The sequence below is a fragment of the Bos taurus genome, chromosome 4 (genome assembly GCF_002263795.3).
Source record: "Bos taurus isolate L1 Dominette 01449 registration number 42190680 breed Hereford chromosome 4, ARS-UCD2.0, whole genome shotgun sequence".
NCBI classification, from domain to species: Eukaryota; Metazoa; Chordata; class Mammalia; order Artiodactyla; family Bovidae; genus Bos; species Bos taurus.
The window spans coordinates 63,308,841-63,332,768 of NC_037331.1; the positions used below are offsets into that span (position 1 = coordinate 63,308,841).

The window sequence follows — 23,928 nt, forward strand, 5'->3', positions numbered from 1 at the left end:
TCTGCCATAAGGGTGGTGTCATCTGCATATCTGAGGTTATTGATATTTCTCCCAGCCATCTTGATTCCAGCTTGTACTTCATCCAGCCCAGTGTTTCTCATGATGTACTCTGCATGTAAGTTAAATAAGCAGGGTGACAATACACAGCCTTGATGTACTCCTTTCCCTATTTGGAACCAGTCTGTTGTTCCATGTCCAGTTCTAACGGTAGCTTCCTGACTTGCATACAGATTTCTCAAGAGGCAGCTCAGGTGGTCTGGTATTCCCATCTCTTGAAGAATTTTCCACAGTTTATTGTGATCCACACAGTCAAAGCCTTTAGCGTAGTCAATAAAACAGAAGTAGGTGTTTTTCTGGAATGCTCTTGCTGTTTTGATGACCCAACTGATGTTGGCAATTTGATCTCTGGTTCCTCTGCCTTTTCTAAATCCAGCTTGAACATCTGGAAGTTCACAGTTCATGTAATGATGAAGCCTGACTTGGAGAATTTTGAGCATTACTTTGCTAGCATGTGAGATGAGTGCAATTGTGCAATAGTTTGGGCATTCTTGGCATTGACTTTCTTTGGGATTGGAATGAAAACTGACCTTTTCCAGTCCTGTGGTCACTGCTGAGTTTTCCAAATTTGCTCGCATACTGAGTGAAACCCACCATACTTCACACATGAACCCTTGGTATCTGCCATTCCATTGGCTTATAACTAGTAAGCTGGAGCCCTGCATGCCTTGCCATACTACTCACTGCTGCTACTGCTACTGCTAAGTCACTTCAGTCGTCTCTGACTCTGTGCAACTCTATAGGCAGCAGCCCACCAGGCTCCGCCGTCCCTGGGATTCTCCAGGCAAGAAAACTGGAGTAGGGTGCCATTGCCTTCTCTGTTACTACTCACTAGTACAATGTATGTATTTACTTCTTGTTTTATGGGGTTTAAACTTGATTCTTGTTTTATGGGCTTTAAAGCCATAAATATCTTAGAACAAAAGCCAAAAATATCTTAAAACAACCAATATGCAAATACTTATACTAAATAAAAATCTTCCTATCAGTATTAGAACAATTCACAGCTTCTGAAGCTAGAGATCGATATCATATTTTTCAGGAACATTTTACACATGACATGGAGTATTGCTCAGAAAGCAGATTTGAGAGAAATACAAAAATTCTAACCAAAATACATTTATTTTTAAATAAAAAATAAAATTTTTTAATAAAAAAAATTTTAAATAAAAATAAAAATTTTAATAAAAAAAATAAATAAATTTTTAAAATAAAAATCAAACATTTAAAAAACAAAAAGCTACCTTTTAAAAAGCATAGAGTTGTGCTCGCTTCGGCAGCACATATACTAAAATTGGAACAATACAGAGAAGATTAGCATGGCCCCTGCACAAGGATGACATGCAAATTCGTGAAGCATTCCATATTTTTTTCACAGCAGGGTCCTCTATGACCCACCTCCCAGAATATTGGAAATAAAAGCAAAAATAAACAAATGGGACCTAATTAAAATTAAAAGCTTCTGCACAACAAAGGAAACTATCAGCAAGGTGAAAAGACAGCCTTCAGAACGGGAGAAAATAATAGCAAATGAAGCAACTGACAAACAACTAATCTCAAAAATATACAAGCAACTCCTGCAGCTCAATTCCAGAAATATAAACGACCCAATCAAAAAATGGGCCAAAGACCTAAATAGACATTTCTCCAAAGAAGACATATAGATGGCTAACAAACACATGAAAAGATGTTCAACATCACTCATCATCAGAGAAATGCAAATCAAAACCACAATGAGGTACCATTTCATGCCAGTCAGAATGGCTGCGATCCAAAAGTCTACAAGCAATAAATGCTGGAGACGGTGTGGAGAAAAGGGAACCCTCTTACACTGTTGGTGGGAATGCAAACTAGTACAGCCACTATGGAGAACAGTGTGGAGATTCCTTAAAAAACTGGAAATAGAACTGCCTTATGATCCAGCAATCCCACTACTAGGCACACACACTGAGGAAACCAGAATTGAAAGAGACACGTGTACCCCAATGTTCATCGCAGCACTGTTTATAATAGCCAGGACATGGAAGCAACCTAGATGTCCATCGGCAGATGAATGGATAAGAAAGCTGTGGTACATATACACAATGGAGTATTACTCAGCCATTAAAAAGAATACATTTGAAACAGTTCTAATCAGGTGGATGAAACTGGAGCCTATTATACAGAGTGAAGTAAGCCAGAAAGAAAAACACCAATACAGTGTACTAACGCATATATATGGAATTTAGAAAGATGGTAACGATAACCCTGTATGAGAGACAGCAAAAGAGACACAGATGTATAGAACAGTCTTTTGTACTCTGTGGGAGAGGGAGAGGGTGGGATGATTTGGGAGAATGGCATTGAAACATGTATAATATCATATGTGAAACGAATCGCCAGTCCAGGTTTGATGCATGATACAGGATGCTTGGGGCTGGTGCACTGGGACGGCCCAGAGGGAGGGTATGGGGAGGGAGGAGGGAGGAGGGTTCAGGATGGGGAGCACAGGTATACCTGTGGTGGATTCATTTCGATGTTGGGCAAAACTAATACAATATTGTAAAGTTTAAAAATAAAATAAAATTAAAAAAAAAAATCCCTCTTCCTTGGAAACATAAACAATTGCTATTTTTGCAATTGGAGAGGATATTAGACTGGATCCTCTCAAGGAGAAGATACTACACTGTCTAAACATGATTATTAAGGGGGCTTTAAAAAAATAAATAAAATAATAATAATAATAAAAAGCATAGAGTTGAGACATATTGTACAGAGAAATACAACTAAAGGTGTTTTACTTTCAGAATCAGGTGATATACTCTAAGAGCCACTAAGATATAAGAGAATAGTGTTTCATTTTCATTTTTAATTGTTTAGGAAATATCACACTACACATAAATCAGAAGGGTCTAATTATTCCAATAATTTATTTGAATAAACAAACACACTAAAAATGTTTTTCTTTCAAAGTTTAATGTGAAAAGTGTGTTTTAAAGGCTGGGAACACATAACCTGACTTCATTCAACAGTTCTAACTGCAAGAACATCATCATTCCTTGTAAGGGCTGCGTAGTGTCAGAAGCAGAATGTCATTCTCAGTTTAGGCCAAGTATTTTGGCCAGAAATATAAATGGGAATGGGCCACCTTGCTGGATCTGCCCCATCTATCTGTGGGTATTCTCATTATTTTAAATGAAAAAAATGTGATATAAAATAAGTTTCAGTGACTGCCTCACACAAGTAACTGATTGACGAGTTGATTCTAAGCATTGAAATACTTTATCCAGGTACCCTAAAATCTAAAGGAGAATTAAAAACAATACATGCAATTTTAATAATCCTGAATTTCTACTGAAAGCAGAGAAGTTATTGTTGAAGAGCAAATTCCTCAGAGAGAGAACAGGTCCTGGGAGTAACAGTTGAAGGAAAGACAATAGGATATGTGTTTACTCCAATTTGGAGGTGAACTAGTAAAACCTTACTATTGAAGACAGACTCACTGAGGTAGCAGAAGTTCAGGTAGGGGTAAAAGTTGAGAGGAAGAAAACTAGAAAAGATTTTTTACAAGTTGAATCAGTAGAAATCCCTTCAAATCATCAGCTGCTGGAACAAATACAAATTTTTTATCCTCACATTTGAATATAAAATAGTCCCATATGTCAATTAAATATGGGAGAAAAGTTTTATTTTTTTATATCAATACAAAGCCTCAGAGATAAGTACCTTCCAAGGGATGCTCCAGTGTTACGGAAATACTCCTTCTTTTGGTCAACCTACATAATTTTTAATGATACTGAAAATTACACAGTTAGGGTTTCCATTATAATATCTCATATGAGATTAGTCCAAATAAAAGACAGCTCACATTTACAGCTGGATGAGGATAAAAATGTACATATTAAAGATCTGTTCATATGACATGACTGAAGAAATAAAATAGTGATGTACTTTAAGAGTTATTTAATTCAACCCCCTACTTTTAGGCAGAGTTTTTCCCAAATTGTCTTCAGACTGTTGACTATCTGTATTAGTTTAAACATCTGCAGGGAAGGAAATTCCTCAAACTCCCCTGGTATTCTACTCCTGTTTTAACAGCCCTACTTCCAAGAAACTGGGCTTTGGTCATCACATTGTAATTAGTTACCAGCCGGCTTATCTATCAGCAAGTATTTGTTAAGTACACACAGGGAGAACGTTATTCTATTAGGTCTTTGATGGTAGACCTTCCCCTATAGTTGCTCCTAATTGCTTCTCCTGTCAAATACAGCTCTAATCCTGGATTCAAATATTCTTCCATTAACCCTTCTTCATTCCATTATGGACTCCCTATTACAATGGATGACCCAGGAATTGAACCCAGGTCTCCTGCATTGCAGGCAGATCCTTTACCATCTGGGTCACCAGGGAAGCCTCATAATTATTAATAGGAGCAACCCTATTAAAAACTGCATGCTTTCTTTACTTCTAACAATACAGTTTGATTTTCAAAACAATTTTGAAGCAAAATGCTGTTTCAAAACAAAGTGGTGCTATCTCAGTATTTCAATGAGAAAATCTAGAGGAAGAAGTAGCTGCACAGTTGCTAAATGGCTGAGCTTGTCCCTCCCACAGCAGCCACTGCAAATCAACCTTAATTTACTGCCTCAGCATTCACCCCCTTCTTGCTCTCTTGCAGGTTACTATAAAACTTTACTTCTCCAAAGCTCATGTGGCTGGACTTCAAGAAATGTTCTTTTTTAAAAATCTCCCTATAATTTCCAATTTATATCTGGCTTCTCGTTTGTTTCCCTTCTCAAATACTCTTTTCAGTTTAGCTGTATTTTAGATTGTTCCTCTGCTTCCTCAAACCTCCCCATTGAACGTGAATGTTGGATTTTTAGCCCTTTCATCTTACCACCACTCCCCAACCTTCAAACATCTTAAAATATATTTTCTAAAGAGAAGAAAAGGAAAAGAAATAAAAACCTTGATAATAGCCTACTTCTTGCATTTGCCTTCTTATACTGTTTCTTCCAGTTACAGACGGATGTTTCCTTGACCTTCTGTCCTAAATAGTACTGATACCATTTCTGCTGGAAATTCTTTGAAATTCACCTCCTCCATGTAGAATGCACTTCTTATCTAGCTCTGCAAATAAATCCCAAATCCAGTGTTCCCTGCCTCTGCCTTCACTACCATAGAGTTTCTCCAATGACAGAGTTTCAGTGATGTCTTCTAAGCTGAGGATACTAAAATCTACTTTTAAGCTTTAAGCTTTCCCTTCAACTCAAATCCCTCAGATCCAGCTATTAACATATCTCTTTTCTTGGATGCATCTTAGTCATCTCAAGCTCACTGTATTTGAAATGAAGCATATTATTCATAACAAAATCACAAACTTAATGATTTCCATCAATGCAATTAAAAAACTTGATGAAACTTCTATATTCTTCCCTATTTTTCATATTCCTCTCTCTCCTGTATACAACTATCAGATTAGTATGTCTAAAACACAGGGAGTTATTTTTGCTTTGTTTTTTAAACCACTTTTCAAAATGGAATAGAACACCGTCCTTTATAAATCACTTATATCTTAATCTATAACAGTTTCCTTCACCATTTGCTCAACCTCTTTTATCTAGCTTTTCAAGTTCTATATCAATTGATGCTTACTGATCTATCAAACTAAATTTCCAACCTGAAATTTAAGCAGTTTACTTAAAGACCCATATCTCCTTGCTTAAATTAACAACTCTATCTATAGTTTCTGCAACTGTCCTTTCTAAATACCTAAAATTCACACCTACTTTAAGATTTAGCTTCTTTATAAACAGCTCCACTGATTCATTCTAAAAACATAAGGTAGACCAAAGTTAGTTTCCTATTTTTGATACTAGACTACAGTCTGTGAAATGTCACCATTGGGGAAAGCTGGATGAAGAGTACCTGGGATTCTATGGAGAATTTTTGCATCTTCCTATGCTATGCTATGTTAAGTCACTTCAGTCGTGTCCAACTCCGTGTGACCCCATAGACGGCAGCCCACCAGACTCCCCCGTCCCTGGGATTCTCCAGGCAAGAACACTGGAGTGGGTTGCCATTGCATCTTCCTATGAGTCTGTAATTATTTCAAAATAAGAAGTTTAAAAAATAAATGATGGGCATCAACTATATATATACTAGGCATAAGTAGGATACTATATTCACACACACAAAAAAGAATAAAATATAAGTCCTTCATGCACTTAGCTATTATCTGGAGGCATTATGGACTGACTTGTGTCCTCCCCAAAATTCATAGGTTGAAGCCCTAGCCAGCCCCCCAATGTGGCTGTACTTGGAAATAGGGTCTTTAAAGAGGTAATTAAGGTTAAATGAGGTCATGAGAGTAAGGCTACTAGCGTCCTTGTAAGAGGAAGAAGACACACCAGGAGTGTGCACACAGAGAAGAAGGCCACGTGCAGGCACAGATGCACAAAGCAGACTGGAAAAGACAAGCCCAGGCGGGTCAGGAACAGTTTCTGATAGCAAAAGAGAAGTTAAGAAATGAGAATGTTCTAAGAAGGGAATGGTCTTATTGAAAAAGCCTTCAGAGCAGACTGAGGCTTATAGGCAAAGTGTTCACCTAATTTAGTAATTATGAAGTCACTTGTGAAAAGGGTAGAAAATTGCTCAGAGATCAATAATTTGCAGGATTTGGCTTATTTTCAGAGATGAGATGTAGAGGTAGGAAGGAAGCAGAATCCACAAACAAGCTGCACAAAGTCCTGAAGAACCTGTATCTGTTTATCACAACTGAAATATAAACAAGCCCCATAAACACAGGTCATCGCCCTTGAATACTGTAAAAGTCGTTAATTTTCCTGATTTACGAAATTGACCATTTTTTCCTTACTACCATTTCTGATACTACAGTCATTTTACTGTTGGCATTTTTACCACAGTATCTTTTTATAAAAGTTATATATGTTATTTGTAGGAAAATGTACACCTTATATGGAAGAGAACTAGTAGGAGGATGCTCAGACACCACCCGTGACTGCACCATCCAGGGTAGTTATCCTTAACACACACCTCAGTTCACATGCTTCTGGACCAGATCTTAAGAAGTAGATAGCTGAAACTCTGTCTTTTGCTATCTGCCTTTGCTGACTTCACTTAGAAAGGCCTATCTTGCCTCCATATCTATGTATCTACCTCTATTTTGTTCTGTTCGGGCAGTTTCATTTTTTTTACATTTAAATCTCCTACCCATCTGAAATGTATTGTGGCACATGTTATGGCCTAGGGAATCTACTTTTCCTCCAAATGGTCGGTCTGCTCCCAGCGACATTTTTCAATTAATTCTCCGAGTCCTTTCTGCATTGCTTTGAAATGCCACATCAGCACATGAGATCAGAATTTAGGCTAGCACATTCTAAATTCTTACATAGTTGGGGGGAGGGGGATTCTCCTATGTTCTAATTATCTTAATTGTAGTAATAAAAAACAAAAGCATAATACAAAGATAGTCACTCAAAAACTAACTGGCCACTTATAAAACTAGTCTCTACTCAAGTTTCTTTCCACATTCAACACTATATGAATCCCCACCTGCCATCAACTTCTTATATTGGTTCATCTTTCAGTGACTGTTGGAAATTGTTACAAATACAGCATAAATGGGTTGCAGAGGGAAATTACAAATCTTGCAGATGATGCAAAATGCAATGCAAATTAGGTGTTATTAGAGAACCACTTGTACCACATGCATGGACAGTACCCAGGGAAAATCTGGCAATTGGTCCAGTTAACAATGAAGTGAAGAAAACTGGTTAGAATAATGACGAGATAAATATTTCTGAAGAAAATCGTTTGCATAAAAATGATAGGCCCCTAGGAAAATGGATAACTCGTTGGAATGTGTTTTCTTAAAAATGGCCTTCTTTGTAAAGGTGCTGCTGCTGCAAAGTCACTTCAGTTGTGTCCGACTCTGTGCGACCCCATAGACGGCAGCCCACCAGGCTCCCCTGTCCCTGGGATTCTCCAGGCAAGAACACTGGAGTGGGTTGCCATTTCCTTCTCCAATGTGTGAAAGTGAAAAATGAAAGTGAAGTCGCTCAGTCGTGTCCGACTCTTAGCGACCCCATGGACTGCAGCCCACCAGGCGCCTCCATCCATGGGATTTTCCAGGCAAGAGTACTAGAGTGGGGTGCTATTGCCTTCTCCTGTAAAGGTGCTAGTTAGGTCAAATTTGAGTGTCCGTCATCATACCAGAAACAGAACAAAACAAACACCTCACGAAATTCCTTCATAGCTGTCTCTGCTGCTGCTGCTGCTAAGTCGCTTCAGTCGTGTCCAACTCTGTGCGACCCCAGAGACGACAGCCCACCAGGCTCCCCCGTCCCTGGGATTCTCCAGGCAAGAACACTGGAGTGGGTTGCCATTTCCTCCTCCAGTGCATGAAAGTGAAAAGTGAAAGTGAAGTCGCTCAGTCGTGTCTGACTATTCTCGACCCCATGGACTGCAGCCTACCAGGCTCCTCCGTCCATGGGATTTTCCAGGCAAGAGTACTGGAGTGGGGTGCCATTGCCTTCTCCAATAGCTGTCTCTAAGAACTGCTGTAACATAACAGACATCACATAAATTTTGGCAAATATATGATAAACTTACTGTTGATTTTAATTTTACTATTTTTCAAACAAATCTTTTGTTTTCCCAATGACAACAATGAAATGGCTCCAGTTTCAGGTGGTCTTTTCCTGATTCCAATTAGTCTCGAACCTTCCATAATCAATCTAGCAATGTAAGGTAAACCTCAGCCCTAAGCACCTGCAAGGATGAAGCAAACATGCATGAGAAAGTCAGCTAGACCACTAAAGGCATTCACATCCAGATTTTTGTAAAAACACTACCCTGGTGGCCCCATGGAACTCTTGTTCTAAGGGTAGAATTCATATCACTGAGATTAAGAAAAATACATGTAATTAAAGTGCAATATTCCCCAGCATAAAGACGTGAGTAGTAGAGGTAAGAAGAGAAATATAAGTTTGAAGGTTCTGTAATAAAAAGAATATCCAGTAAAGGTTAGGTTATATGCTGATGGAGAATCTGAAGGTTGATAAAGGCAAGCAGGAGAAATGTGAGGCAACAAAGTCCTTAAGGTAATCCCCAGTGTGGAAGATTTTCAAATTCTGGGCGCCAGGGAGGATGTTGTCATCATGGCCTTTACTGCACCAAAGAAAGGGCACATACAAGGTGCCAGGCTCATAAAGTCAGGAGGCTAGAAAAGACCAAGGGTTTTTTATTCTGAGATGTTTATTCATCTGCCATTTAATAGGGAACATGGTAAAATTACACACACTCCTGCCTTTTAATACCAACCACTAAGTCACTTCATCTTTCTAGGGCCTTCGTTACCCCAGCTGTTAGGTGAAAGAGGCAAACCAGATGATTTCTGAGTTCCCGCCCAACCATTCAAAAGAAGATAGTGTCTGTGAAAAATGTGTGTGTGTCCATGTGTTCGGTCATCCACTCTTTTCTAGTATGCCACTTAACCTTCATATATTCTGAGACAACTACGACAGCCAAACGAATATCATAAATTGCGTAATTACTGGTTTGAAGCAGAAATAACTCACAGTACTTCTTATTATGTCTGTAATAATGGTACCAAGTCACCTACCAAGATAATAAAAATTAAGAACATAGCAAATACAAGGTAAACCTTTATTATATCCCTCATAGCAAAGAAAAGAGATTGTGTCAAACAGTTTCTGCCCTTTTCTTCCTACAGTGCGACACCAATTTAAGTGAAAAGAGGGCCAGATTGAGAACAGTTTACCCAGAAGGAGGCTCTGGCTAGAAATCTATTTGTACTGTTGTGGTTTGTGTGGTCTAGTGGGAAGCACAATGGGCTAGAAGATTTCGAATCTAGACTAACCCTTCCGGTAACCATGTGACTCTGGGCAAGATATTTAGCTTTCCCGAACTCCATTGCTATTTGTAAAACAGCAATAATTGCACATGTTTCTTCTACCTCAAAAACATACCAAGTGCAGAAATTAGTGTGTGAAAAACTTGAGCTCCAAGGAGGAAAAGTATTATAGTCAATAATGAAGCATGGTAATCACAAAGAGAACTGATTTAACAATTTTTTAAAAGTCACTGTCATGATTGGATCACAGCAGGTGGGAGGGAGAGTCACTCAACTAAAGCCAAACACTATTAAGTGAAAGCAAGCAATTGTGAGCACGACAAACATGCACAGCTTCAGTCACCCCAACGGGATGAGCTCAGTTAGACTGCGGTGACAGGCACACACCTGGCTTACAGACTCCTGGTTTGCGAACAAACACATTTTCTACTTTCCTTCATTCTGTTCCTACCTTCCCTCTCTTCCTCCTTTCCTCACCGTCTTCCTTCCAACAGTTAGAAATTTTACATCAAGGGTTTCTATGGACACAGCCCTGAAGTCGCCTCCAAATCTAGTTATTTAAACAAATGACTATAGTTCTATATTCAATAAATGTGGCATCCTAACAGTGGACAGCAATGGGTGAATAGAGGCCAAAGGACTAGTTAGGTGGATGTTAACAAGGGCAAGATGAAAAGACCTAAATTCAGATAAACTATTACAACTGTTTCTATGTAGGAAGGCAATTCTATTCTGAAACACCATATTAAAAATATGGTTTTGGAATAAAAGGTTCTGTCTGTGTATAATTAAGGTAAAAAATATTTCAAATCATAGACTATAGAATGCTATGGTCCCATGCCAGTCATTCTCTTCACCCAAATTTAGAAGATGAATTATACATACATCTACACAATGGCAGTAATTATAGTTTGAGTTTCTGAGTGTATCTCTGTTCCGAGAATTGTGCTAGGTACTTTATAAACATATAAGGCCCTGGAAACAAGGAAGGCACTGTTATACCCACTTTGAAAGGAGAGACTAGACTCTGAAAAGTTAAGTAACATATTCAAGTCATATGAGCAGTAAGGCATAAAGACAGGACCCAAACACTGGTCTGTCTGCCTCCAGAGCCTGTGCTTATTAGATTAGGCTATGCTGTCTCCATGTTTATCTTTTTAAAGTTTTCACTTGCATTCCTTTTTACTTCTAGGAATGCTGGTTGAGGGGGAAAGGAAACAAGAGGAAGAGCATCAGCGTAGGGAGGTAGGTGTACAAAAGGCATATAAAGAAGAAGATGAAAAAAATCCACGTCGCTTCCCATACTATGGTCCCTGCTTGAGGAGGAAATAGTTGCTATAGCTGCTTCATTTAATAAATTCATTTACTCTGTGCTCCTTGCTGCTGCCATAAAGAGAGACACTAAGAAGATGGAAGCAGGACTTGGGAGCTGCTGCCTCCTAAGGACCAAAATGCAGAGTCCTTGACAGCTCAGCCCCTCTGATGGTGGGAATACTGACCTGGATGCCCATGGCCATTACTGACTGCCCAGGTAGGGGCAACCTGGATCTCTCAACCTGGCACACAGTGGCCTCAGCCCTGAAGCCTGCTCATATTGCCTGATCTCCAGTTTTTTCTTTGTCTCTTCCCCCCTATTCTGGTGACCACAATCCAAACAAACGGCAGCAGGGATGGGACTCATCTGGATTATATTAGCCGCTTGTATTATGCTATTTACATTTATGAAATATGGTATCGCAAGATCACATTTAGTAAAATTTTCCTTAAAAATGGTTTTATTCTCTAATCCACTTTTTATTGGTTAGTAGCAAAACAAAGTGGATCATATATTTAAAAGCAGGGGGAAGAAAAAAGACATACCATTCTAGAAATGTTTAACAAGCAAATACCCCAAGAATATTTATCCAAGTGATTACCCTGGGATATCTGAAGGGAAACGTGCAAGCAATTTTCTTGGCTATCATCACTTTGCTATGAAATGTAACCCCCTAAAACAGCCACAATAAAAGGCGCACCCCTTTAATTTGGCCAAAGTCTTAATACAATTGTGTTTGGGGAGCATGAATGGAGTTCCTACCTGGCATGACCATGGTCTGCGGAGCTGCTGCATCAGTACTTAGGCAGAGACGTCCACCTTTGGCTAATCGATCACAAAACAAGGTGATGTGCTTCTTCAGTTGGCTTGTGTCTTTGGGTATGCCCAGCTGGCTGTTGAGGTTCAAAGCCTGTTCCTTGGAACTCTTCGATAGGCAGGTCTTTAAGAGGTGAGAAAGAGCAGCATCCACCGTTTCTTCCCAGCCCTGGATGCAAAAGCCAATTTGGAATTTATGCAAAGATGACAAATGAGCAAAGTAAGCACTTTACCATTAACCAGGTTATAAGATTATGAGTGTTTAGGTCCCAGTGCTGGGAACTTGTTAAGAGCTTGGTGTCTGGTAGTCTAGACCAGTCTGGTTTTAAATTCTAGCTCTGTCTGCTGTTTGAGCATGTTACTAAATTCCCCTTAGCCTCATCCTTATGTACAAATGAGGCTACTAATAATCTGTACCTCCAAGGGTTCAGTTCAGTTCAGTTCAGTTCATTCACTCAGTCATGTCCAACTCTTTGCAGCCCCATGAATCACAGCACACCAGGCTTCCCTGTCCATCACCAACTCCCAGAGTTCACTCAGACTCACATCCATCGAGTCAGTGATGCCATCCATCCATCTCATCCTCTGTCGTCCCCTTCTCCTCCTGCCCCCAATCCCTCCCAGCATCAGAGTCTTTTCCAATGAGTCAACTCTTCGCATCAGGTGGCCAAAGTACTGGAGTTTCAGCTTTAGCATCATTCCTTCCAAGGAACACCCAGGGCTGATCTCCCTTAGAATGGACTGGTTGGATCTCCTTGCAGTCCAAGGGACTCTCAAGAGTCTTCTCCAACACCACAGTTCAAAAGCATCAATTCTTGGGAGTGATTAAATGAGATGGTACACGAGTAGCTTTTAGCCCCGCACCACACATGGTAATCATCATTATCTCAGGTATTGCTATGTTTGATGATCCAGAGGCAAAGCCTAGGATTATAATTCATTTTGCTGCTGAAGGAGAACCAGCCAAGACAGGAAGAGACTGGGGGAAACTGGAAGGGAGAGAAAACCCTGGTGTGTCTCTCAGGATTGGTTCCATAGTCTTGAAGCTGCAGGCAGAAACTAGAGGAGCTTTGTCAAGAGGGACTTTGGGAGGTACAAGCCTATCCAGTCCCACTTCCCTGTCAAGGTGACAAAAAGTGACACAGAATGAGGCAGTGAGCCGTTTATCCATTTTGGCTGGTGACAGTGTGGCTGTGATACAGTGAAGACTGTGAGGATGGCGGGGCCACCTCAGTACCCTACAGGCTGGAATTCTAGGGCTATCAATGGCAGACAGGGACTGCGGTGCCATCACAAAGGACTGGCACAAGGAGGCACCACAGTCAGGTGGGTTCAGATAACAACAAGTGAGGAGCCTTGAACAGATAACAACAGGTAAGGAGGCTTGAAGGAGAAAAGCAGCTTATGCTCTCCCATTGGACATGCCCAGAGATAACTGGGTGTGATTTTCAGGGGTTCCAGAGGTCCTAAGCATCAAAAATGAGTGAAATCTGGGTATTACTACCAATTGCATTTGTATTACTGGGTATTACTACCAATTGCATTTGATTGCATTTGTGTCCAGTGGCCAGTGAGACCTAGGGCACCACAGACTTGACAAAGTGAAATTACAAAGGATGACAGTGAATGACTACCCTCATAGAATTCTGCAGAAGAGTCCAAGGCCTCACCTAAGGGATGGGAAACCTGAGACTCAGAGAGGAGTCCCTGGATGAATTGACTGTTGGTAAATCACTGCAGATGGTGACTGCAGCCATGAAATTAAAAGACGCTTACTCCTTGGAAGGAAAGTTATGACCAACCTAGATAGCATATTGAAAAGCAGAGACATTACTTTACCAACAAAGGTCCGTCTAGTCAAGGCTATGGTTTTTCCAGTGGTCATGTATGGATGTGAGAGTTGGACTGTGAAGAAAGCTGAGCGCCGAAGAATTGATGCTTTTGAACTGTGGTGCTGGAGAAGACTCTTGAGAGCCCCCTGAGTTGCAAGAAGACCCAACCAGTCCATTCTAAAGGAGATCAGTCCTGGGTGTTCTTTGGAAGGAATGATGCTAAAGCTGTAACTTTCAAGTAGACAACCTCTCTGTTAGGCAGATAGTTGGCAAATCTCATTTGTTTTTTCCTCATATGTGTTTGGTATTGATTTTTGGGCTCCATAGACTCTAGGAGATGCAGTCTGGGCTCTGTTAAGTTTAAATTGAAGGGGGAGGGAAACCCCCTCATCTCCCTGTGGCTGAATAAGGTAGACATAACGTAACACTTTAGCAACTCTCCAAAGGAATCTCCTTTGACCACAACCCTCTTATAACACTGAGGTACAAAACCAATTTTGCAAATCCTTGCATGGAAAAAACTAACTGAATCACATTATCACTATCACATCCTTAAGAGAGTCACAACATTATTTGTATATAATGTATGTTTGTTGGAGAGAAAGAGTAAGAGATTAAAATTTCATGTGAAATCTTAAATTCTGACTTTGAGGGGATATGATCTTGCAGATCTTTCAGGGTGGAACTATTCTGATGTGAACTCCTGCTGTTATAATGGGATGAAAAAACATCAGTGGTCTGATAGTTGTTACAAATTTCAAAGTGTATGTAAAAACTCTGTGAGGATTAAAATATATCTTTGCACACCTGAAAAAAAAAAAAAAAAGCTGAAACTCCAATACTTTGGCCACCTGATGCGAAGAGTTGACTCATTGGAAAAGACTCTGATGCTGGGAGGGATTGGGGGCAGGAGGAGAAGGGGACGACAGAGGATGAGATGGCTGGATGGCATCACCGACTCGATGGACAAGAGTTTGGGTGAACTCTGGGAGTTGGTGATGGACAGGGTGGTCTGGCGTGCTGCAATTCATGGGGTCGCAAAGAGTTGGACACAACTGAGTGACTGAACTGAACTGCTCCATCCTCAACTTTATCAGCTAAGCCACCTTTCAAACATGCAAATTGGAATACATGATTCCTAAACTTCAACTCCTAAAGCCAAATGCTCAGTTTAGCACACAAAGCACTTTCTGCTCCACCTCCTGCTCCATTTTATTCTCTCCCTGTCCACCTGCACCCACACTCTCACCTTGGCCTCTCCAAAAGCTTGATCCTCCTGTTGCAATGCCTAATCACCATTCTTTCTTGCCAACTCCTACTTACAACTCAGCTCAGGCACTGCCATCTAAACATCACATGTGTGGGCCCTCTCTGGGACTCTGAGACCAGACTCACCCAGTTCATCACCCTGGGAGCACTCCTCACCCTATGCCGTGGCCACTGTCAGCATTCTGGTTTCTCCAGTGCCTGGAGATGTCCGCACCCCTAGCACTATGCTTGGTCAAGAAATGTGTCTGCTGGACAGAGACAGAGAGAGATAGTGAGAGATGGTGAACTAGGATCGCAGATTTGGGAGGACTCTGGAGATCTTTAGTCCAGTCTCATGGGATGCTTCCTGCTGAATAAAACAGAAACCATGTGCCTAGGTATGGCTGTCCCCAAGATACAAAATTATCACTTTTTGAGACAGTTTACTCCTTTAAGGGACACGTGAAACCAGCAGAAAGTTATTGCTAAAGCTGAGCTAAAATCTGCCCCATTGGCCCTTATTCTACCCTCCAGAGCCATGCAGGATAAATCTAACCTCTCTTCTACATGACAACCCTTTATATCTAAGAAGACAGCAATTCAGTACCCTCTCTTCCAGAACAAACATCCCCAGTTCCTCCAGCTCTTCCTTATATAAATATGGTTTCAAGTTTTCTCTCCATCCTGACCACTTGTCTTTGAATGAGCTCCAATTTTAAACACTTAAACATTTATACAGCTAACTAGGGAACCCCAAACTGACCCTAAGACAGCAGGCAGGGGATGGGGATTCAGGGTTGGTAGAGTCACGCCCCACCCCACTGTTTACTGGGAATTCTCCCTGCCAACCAGGCCTCCGGTTGCCTCTGCTTTCTTGGCAGCCACACCACACTCTTGATTCACACAAGCAAACACAATTAAGCCCCAGGCCTTTCTCACACTCACCACATATCTTCCTTTTAGGCTTAAGCAGTTCGTTCTTTAGACCAAAGTGCAGAATCTCTATATATCCACTAAAGAACTTCCCACTGATTGCCAACATAAGGATTTTTCACTCTATTGATCCATTATAGATGCCACCAGGCAAATAAGGAAACACATTAATTATTTTTAAATGAGATGTCAAAGGCTATAACAAAAACTTCCTACTCCAAACCACTAAAGAATAATAAAACACCAGTTGCTACAAAGAAATCTCTATACAACTATCAAAATCTAAATCAGATCAATATTTAAAATTGAATTTGTATTTCAATAATAATGGGGATGAAAATTAAGACAAAATAGTAACCCAAATGTCATTGTAGAGGACACATTTCCAAGTTGTTTTTGATACCATCAATGATGACCTCTGGAGTATAAGAAGGAAAGATCCTTTGTATATAATTTGGCATTTATGTACTCTGTGGTCATTTCAGCATTAAAACAGTTCCTACTATTTTATAGACTATTCATCTAAGCTAACTATTATTTTCATAAGTAGGTTATAGTAGCATATTAGATAATTTAAGTAGATATGGCATTTAGTTAATACAGAAGTACTACAGAATTTCCTTTTCTACTGCCAACTTGCAGATCAAGTCAAAAACCATGTCATGGTTAGGTATTTGGCATGGATATTTCTTTAATATAATGAGGCATGATGCCAAAACTTCAAAAAGATTGCTACTGAAATACAGGGTTATTATTTGGAGAGCTCAAATTGCTACATAAACTCAAATATAATAAAAAAAAAGAAATGTTTATGAGACAAAAGAAGAGCTTTAAAAATGCAATGTGATAATATACTGATCAAACACATAGCCTACTTACCTGATAAAACGTGAAACAAAACCATGTGGAAATCTAGAATCTCAAGGACAAAAAGTTTAAAGGTAAGCTGTTCTAACCACCTTTTTGGTGTTTGAGTCCATCACCTTTATTTAGATCCTTTAAATTGATAAGTCCAATATTCAGTTTTAATGTCTAAACACACACACAAACATACACACACACAACCCATATGCACACACCTGATCTTTATCCTCTAACGTTGAGCATCAGTTGCACTAATAACTGAACACCAATTGATGTTCACCAATTGCTCTCTCCTAATTGTGAGAGTGAAGGAAAATCTTAATTTTAGTGCTTAAAATAGCACTAAAAATGTCTGGAAGGGATGAAACTACTAAGCAAGCGCTCTTCAGTAATAATTGATATGATTTTAGTTCTCAAATCCACAGCCTAACTCTTAAATCCCAGTTTACCTATGTGCGGCTTTTGGGAAACAATAGTAGGTGGGAAGTTAAATAAAGAAATAAATGTGTGAATAAGTCAATCAATAAATGTAAATGTACATGCTATTCTGTTTTATCTTCTCCACAGCCCTTGTCAGCGTTACAAATTAATTCATTTACTGGGCTTTTTTGTGTTTACTGTATCTGGTCTACAACTGATCATTGGCGTTTTCCTTTGCTCCCAAGCTCTAGACTCTATCCCATGTGGTAACTTGACTTTTGTCTGAGTCCTTCTACCTGAGCCCCTATGTTGGGAGCCTGCTTGAAAGGCCCCTCCTTAATGGACTGGGCTGCCTTGCTCCTGCCAAATCCCTCCCAAGGAACGAAACCTATGGCTGTAGCCCTGCTGCTTGACTGCAGTGCCAAGTTGCCTGCTGCACGCATCCCCCAGACTGAGAGGCTGCTCACTCAGCCTTCTGCTTTTGTGTTCCACCTGCCTGTGTGGAGGCTCCCGTATGCCATGCTGGCCCGACATGCCTCTCGGTACCAGTGGGATGTCTCATGTCTATGGTCTCTGCTATCCTCTTCCTGACTGAAGACAACTGAGCTCTGATTTTTATGATCCAGAGACCAGACAGCCATGGCTGAGTTTCTGACGTCTCTGCCCTACCTGTCCTGCTAGTCTCCACTGGTCATGGTGCCTAAATACCAGTGTAAGCAAGTGGCTTTTCAGAAAGAATAAGAAGCAGAAAGTTTGACCAAGTTTGTAAAGTGTATTTCCCAGGGTATCAACAGAAGTAAGCAAAAAAGAGAAAAACCTAAAAGATTTTCTCATGCCACCTACAAATTAAAACAATTAAGTTGAAGATAACTGCTCCTCAGCTTCTGGGTTTTGACTTAACTCATTCACCTCAACTGCCTCTTCACTTTGATAAATCACTTAATCTCTGTAGGCTGTGTGTGTGTGTGTGTGTGTGTGTGTATACGCATGCGCATGTGCTCAATCACTCCATCGGGTCTGACTCTCTGTGACTCCATGGACTGTAGCCCGCCAGGATCCTCTGACCATGGGACTTTACAGGCAAAAATACTGGAGCTGCCATTTCTATTTTAGGGGATCTTTCTGACCCAGGGATCGAACCCACATCTTCTATGTCTCCTGCATTGGTCGGGGGATTCTTTACCACTAGCACCACCTGGGAAGCCCAGGGTATATCCAAAGTCTCCATAAAACAGGAATAACACTATTTGCCATGCCAATCTTACATGAATGATAAGGCACTCAAAAATCTTACGCAGAAGATACTGTGGAATAAGCATATATATGCAAATCCTACTTTTCTAAAAAATCAGAAAATACAAACACACCATTGGAACCCAACGTACAAAGTAACATCTTTAAACTTTTATTCAAACAAATTATAAACTTCTGCAAAAGTATGTTTATAATAGAAACACTACCACATCCGCAACTATAGTAGTATAGGGAAAAACCACAAAATGCCATGGTAGCATTTATTACCAAATGTGCACATAGTTAACTCTAAGTGAGAGAGGAAAGATTTAAAAAAGAGAGAGAGATCTGTGTAAATGAACAAATGGAGATTGTGTAGCCACAGCTAGGGTTCAGTTGAGAAGAGAACATTCTTAGAAACAGCCTGTCTTACACATTACACATTTGAAGGTAAAATGATGATTACATCATATTTATTTATCTGAAAAAAAAAACTGTATCAAAGAGAAATAGATTTCATCTTGAATAGATGTAAAGAATTCACAGTAAGTCTTTGGTATTTATGACTGATCTACAGAGCTTTACGGTTACTATTACTTTGTATTGTATTCTATCATGTTATATTTAGCCAAGGTAAGCTAAAAACAATGATGTGAAATGTTATTGTAAAGCTAGGTACAAATTTAGTTCTTTAGTTGTAAATTATATATTTGTAAGATATAAGAATTTTTCAGGATTGATCTAGGTTCAGATTATTTCTAAAGAATAGATTTTATTCAGCAAATCTCTCTTCATGCAAAGGAGGGCTTGAAATATTGAGCTATATACCTCTGAGAAGTAAAACAGCTCTTTGAAATTGAAACAAAATAAAATAAAATTAAAAAAAATGAAACCAAGCTGGATGGCCTATGTAGCAGTTTAAGCTTTTTAAACCCATCACTAATAAAATGAAACCCAATGGCGACTGCAGCCATGAAATTAAAAGACACTTACTCCTTGGAAGAAAAGTTATGACCAACCTAGATAGCATATTCAAAAGCAGAGACATTACTTTGCCAACAAAGGTCCGACTAGTCAAGGCTGTGGTTTTTCCAGTAGTCATGTATGGATGCAAGAGTTGGACTGTGAAGAAAGCTGAGCGCTGAAGAATTGATGCTTCTGAACTGTGGTGTTGGAGAAGACTCTTGAGAGTCCCTTGGACTGCAAGGAGATCCAACCAGTCCATTCTAAAGGAGATCAGCCCTGGGTGTTCTTTGGAAGGACTGATGCTGAAGCTGAAACTCCAGTCCTTTGGCCACCTCATGCGAAGAGTTGACTCATTGGAAAAGACTCTGATGCTGGGAGGGATTGGGGGCAGGAGGAAAAGGGGATGACAGAGGATGAGATGGCTGGATGGCATCACCGACTCGATGGACGTGAGTTTGAATGAACTCCAGGAGATGGTGATGGACAGGGAGGCCTGGTGTGCTGCGATTCATGGGGTCGCAAAGAGTCAGACATGACTGAGCAACTGAACTGAACTGAACTGAACCGAACTCTCCAACATCATCCTTTCTTATCTTAAACTGCAATGACTTATTGGACTTAATGGAGTTCTCCAGTTCTTTGTGATGCTTCAAAAGCTGTAGAAATCTACTTCAGATTTTAACCAAAAGTAGAACAAGGTGCCAGGCTTATCAACATAATATTATGAAAAATAAAACACACTGCTTCCTATCAGGTGAAAATCTAAAACCTTTTTGACAAACAGAAGCTTAGCAAACTTCATGCAGTTTAGCAGCAATACAGGCAGAAAGCACAAGGTTGCTTCAAATCAACCTACTCTGATCCTTTTTTTTTTTAAGTTACATTTTGCTAAGAAATCTGCATTTGACCTATATTCTCATGCTGATCCTGAAGCTTTAGACAGGAAAAGGAACACAAAGTAGATTACCTCAATTATCAAGAAACTTGATCCTGGATAGCCATATTCAATTTTAAAACAAAACATTAATGATGCTTCACCTAGACAAACATCTTGACTAAGGATTCAAGTTTGCTTCAGGCAAAAGTTTCCAGTCACAGGTACTATTCAGAAATAACTTACAAAAATATTAAGACTGAAAAATAAAATTGATAATGAATATTCAGGGGGAACCTGCTTCTCATGATGGTAAATTAGATCATGTTGGCCAATTATCCCACTGAGAATAACTAGAAAAAAATATATACAAAAAATCACCTCTTTGAAGGTATAGGAAAGCTAACAAGATAGTAGTTACCAGGTCAAGATCAAGGGGAAAAGGGAGGCCCAGGAAAGTGACTCCTGAATTTGTGGCTGCTTTTCCCTCTGACATTAGTTACCTGGCCTAACATGTAGCACTGGGTCCTTCAATTATTCACTGCTTTAGGCGAGGACTTATGCTTGCTTATGTATTTCCTTGTAGGAGGCAGCAAGGGTCATGAAAGTTAGAAGTCTGAAGACCTAGGCTAAATTTTGACACCTTTCCTTATAAGCTGTATGTCTCTGGGAAAGTTATTTTAGGCCTCAGCATCTCAGTTTTCTCATCGGTTAAAAAAATCAGAAAAGTAATTTCCTTTGCCAGGTACATTTAGACTTAATGAGACATGTTTATTAATCATGGGGAGGCTTCCCAAGTGGTGCTAGTGGTAAAGAACCCATGTGCCAAAGAAGGAGACACAAGAGATGTGGTTCAATTCCTGGGTTGGGAAAATCCCCTGAAGTAGGAAATGGCAACCCACGCCAGTATTCTTGCCTGAAAAATTCCAAGGACAGAGGAGCTATAGTTCATGGGGCCACAGAGAATCAGACACGATTGAGTGAATAAGCACTGGCACCATTTATCAATTGTAGTTACTTAATTATTTAATTCCATATTATTATTCTTACTTCTGGAAATACTCTCTGAAAGTTGATCTTTGGAGGGTTGGTTCTTGTGAATAATAATGACACTAGAAATAATAACAACAAAAGTAACAACTGTTTAGGATCTCTTATGTACTAGAAAGTACGCTAAGAAATTTATAAACATTATTTGTACTAATAAATATTTATCCCATGAAGTTGGTGCTGTAACTTCCAACTAAGGTGCTAGATGTAAAGTAGTTTAAAGTAAAAAAGTTTATCATAAATAACACAGTTACTAAAAGTAAGAGCTGTAATGGGATCCAACTGCATGGCTCTAAATCCCATGCTCTTGGCCACTCAGCAAGAACTTTTTTCCCATTTCATCATGTGTGTCTCTCAGCCTATTGTCATCAAGTCACTTTAGGCAGAAAATATATGAGGTCTTCACCTAGAAAATTTATGGTCACAAAATTTATATCAGCTTCTTTATCCAAATAAATAATCTGTGTATAACTAAATGAAATTTTACTGCATAATCAAAAAGCACTATGATTTGTGTCAGTTTGTATGAGTTAAACTTTTAGAAGAGTCTACCAAAGTCTACCTCTTAGCTGCCTGGACTACTATAACTGACATGAAGGAACTGCCCTGGGACACCACATCCCCTGAAAACATAACAATGGTCGAACTTGACTTCAATGAGTCTGAGTTATCGATGCTCAATTCAGGGACTCATTATCGAGAATACTTGGAGAAGACATTTCTATTTTGGAATCAAAAGACACATGAGGTCATAGACTCCCCAAATATCCCTATATCTGACAAAGTCCGAGAAGAATCTTACTGAAGTTAGGACAAGAGAAGAACCATGTGAATAAACTGAAGGGGTCAACTTCTCCCTAATACACTATATTCTTAAAAATCTCAACGAATAAGAAATAACCAAACTCGAAAAAAGTCCCAAAATACATGAAACCACTGATTTAAGTGTAAAGCATTTTTCTCTAGAATTCTTTTCTTTTTGTTTTTCTTTCTTCCCTTTAATTAGTTTGATTTTTAGGACCACCCCACCCAGAAGCTTCACTGTTTTAAGATTTGCTTACCTACTTCTTTCTTGGTCAAAGCCACCGGTGGATCTGAGATAGCTATAGGAAAGTCCACCTACTAGGATTCTATTTCTATTTTCTTTCAAATAGAATTCAAATTTGAAGAAAAAAGTACGGAGAATGGGATCTGAAGTGATTGACTGTATACCATTCAATGTTTGTGTCATTTTTCACAGCAATCAAGCTAAGGTAACAGTAACATAGGGGGCTTCCCAGGTGGCTCAGTGGTGAAAGTATTCACCTGCCAATGCAGGGGATGCAGGTTCCATCCCTGGGTTGGAAAGATCTCCTGGAGGAGGAAACTGTAACCCACTCCAGTATTCTTGCCTGGAGAATCCCAGGGACGGTGGAGCCTGGTGGGCTGGTTGCAACGAGTCAGACATGACTGAGCTTGAGCGACTGATCACACAAAATAGTAACATAGCAGCACAGACCTCAAATAGCAATTATTTATGAGATGGTATGCTTATCCCTAATTCAGTTCAGTTCAGTTCAGTCGCTCAGTCGTGTCCGACTCTTTGCGACCCCATGAATCGCAGCACTCCAGGCCTCCCTGTCCATCACCAACTCCGGAGTTCACTCAGACTCACGTCCATCGAGTCAGTGATGCCATCCAGCCATCTCATCCTCTGTCGTCCCCTTCTCCTCCTGCCCCCAATCCCTCCCAGCATCAGAGTCTTTTCCAATGAGTCAACTCTTCGCATGAGGTGGCCAAAGGACTGGAGTTTCAGCTTTAGCATCATTCCTTCCAAAGAAATCCCAGGGCTCATCTCCTTCAGAATGGACTGGTTGGATCTCCTTGCAGTCCAAGGGACTCTCAAGAGTTTTCTCCAACACCACAGTTCAAAAGCATCAATTCTTTGGCGCTCAGCCTTCTTCACAGTCCAACCTGATTTCAAATGTTTCGTCCATTTAATACAGCACTAGTTTAATCCATATAACCATTTATCTATTTTAAAATATTTATTTACAGTCCACTGATACATAAGACATTATACCAAACATTATGAAGTTTAAAAAAAAGGCAAATCAGATATGGATCCTACCCTCAAGTAACAATTAAGAATGTATAAAAAAATATAATGATGCAGAAAATGAAATGTATTTAGAGAGAGGTATAGATAATGTGCTTTAGGAATGCTTTTGTTTTAGCCCCCTTCCTAGAATGATATCAAGAATTATCTGTCAGCAATAAAATTTAAGACAGGAAGATCTCTGTCTACATCATGAGATACCGTCCTGTCAGTTTTGTGCAAAAATCAATATCGTTGAGTTCATATTAGTGCTATGTGAAGCAAACAAGTAGACTAAATTTGTCAGCATTTTCTAGTATAAAATGCAGAGTGGGTACACATAATACAAAATAAAAATTACTATTA

General features: G+C 39.7%; 1 protein-coding gene and 1 non-coding gene across 5 annotated transcripts in view; one reads left to right on the forward strand and one right to left on the reverse strand.

Moving 5' to 3' along the window:
• The window catches only part of BBS9 (Bardet-Biedl syndrome 9), a 474,880-nt gene that overhangs the window by 53,483 nt on the left and 397,469 nt on the right, over positions 1 to 23,928 (reverse strand). For all 4 annotated transcript variants that reach the window (XM_059885659.1, XM_005205480.5, XM_005205478.5 and 1 more), the window contains one exon: positions 12,012 to 12,234. In XM_059885659.1, coding sequence (XP_059741642.1) covers positions 12,012 to 12,234 — 223 coding nt within the window. The remainder of the gene's footprint in view (positions 1 to 12,011; positions 12,235 to 23,928) is intronic.
• Positions 1,322 to 1,428, forward strand: LOC112446519 (U6 spliceosomal RNA). The gene has a single exon (XR_003034524.1). It is a non-coding gene; the product is annotated as a U6 spliceosomal RNA (small nuclear RNA).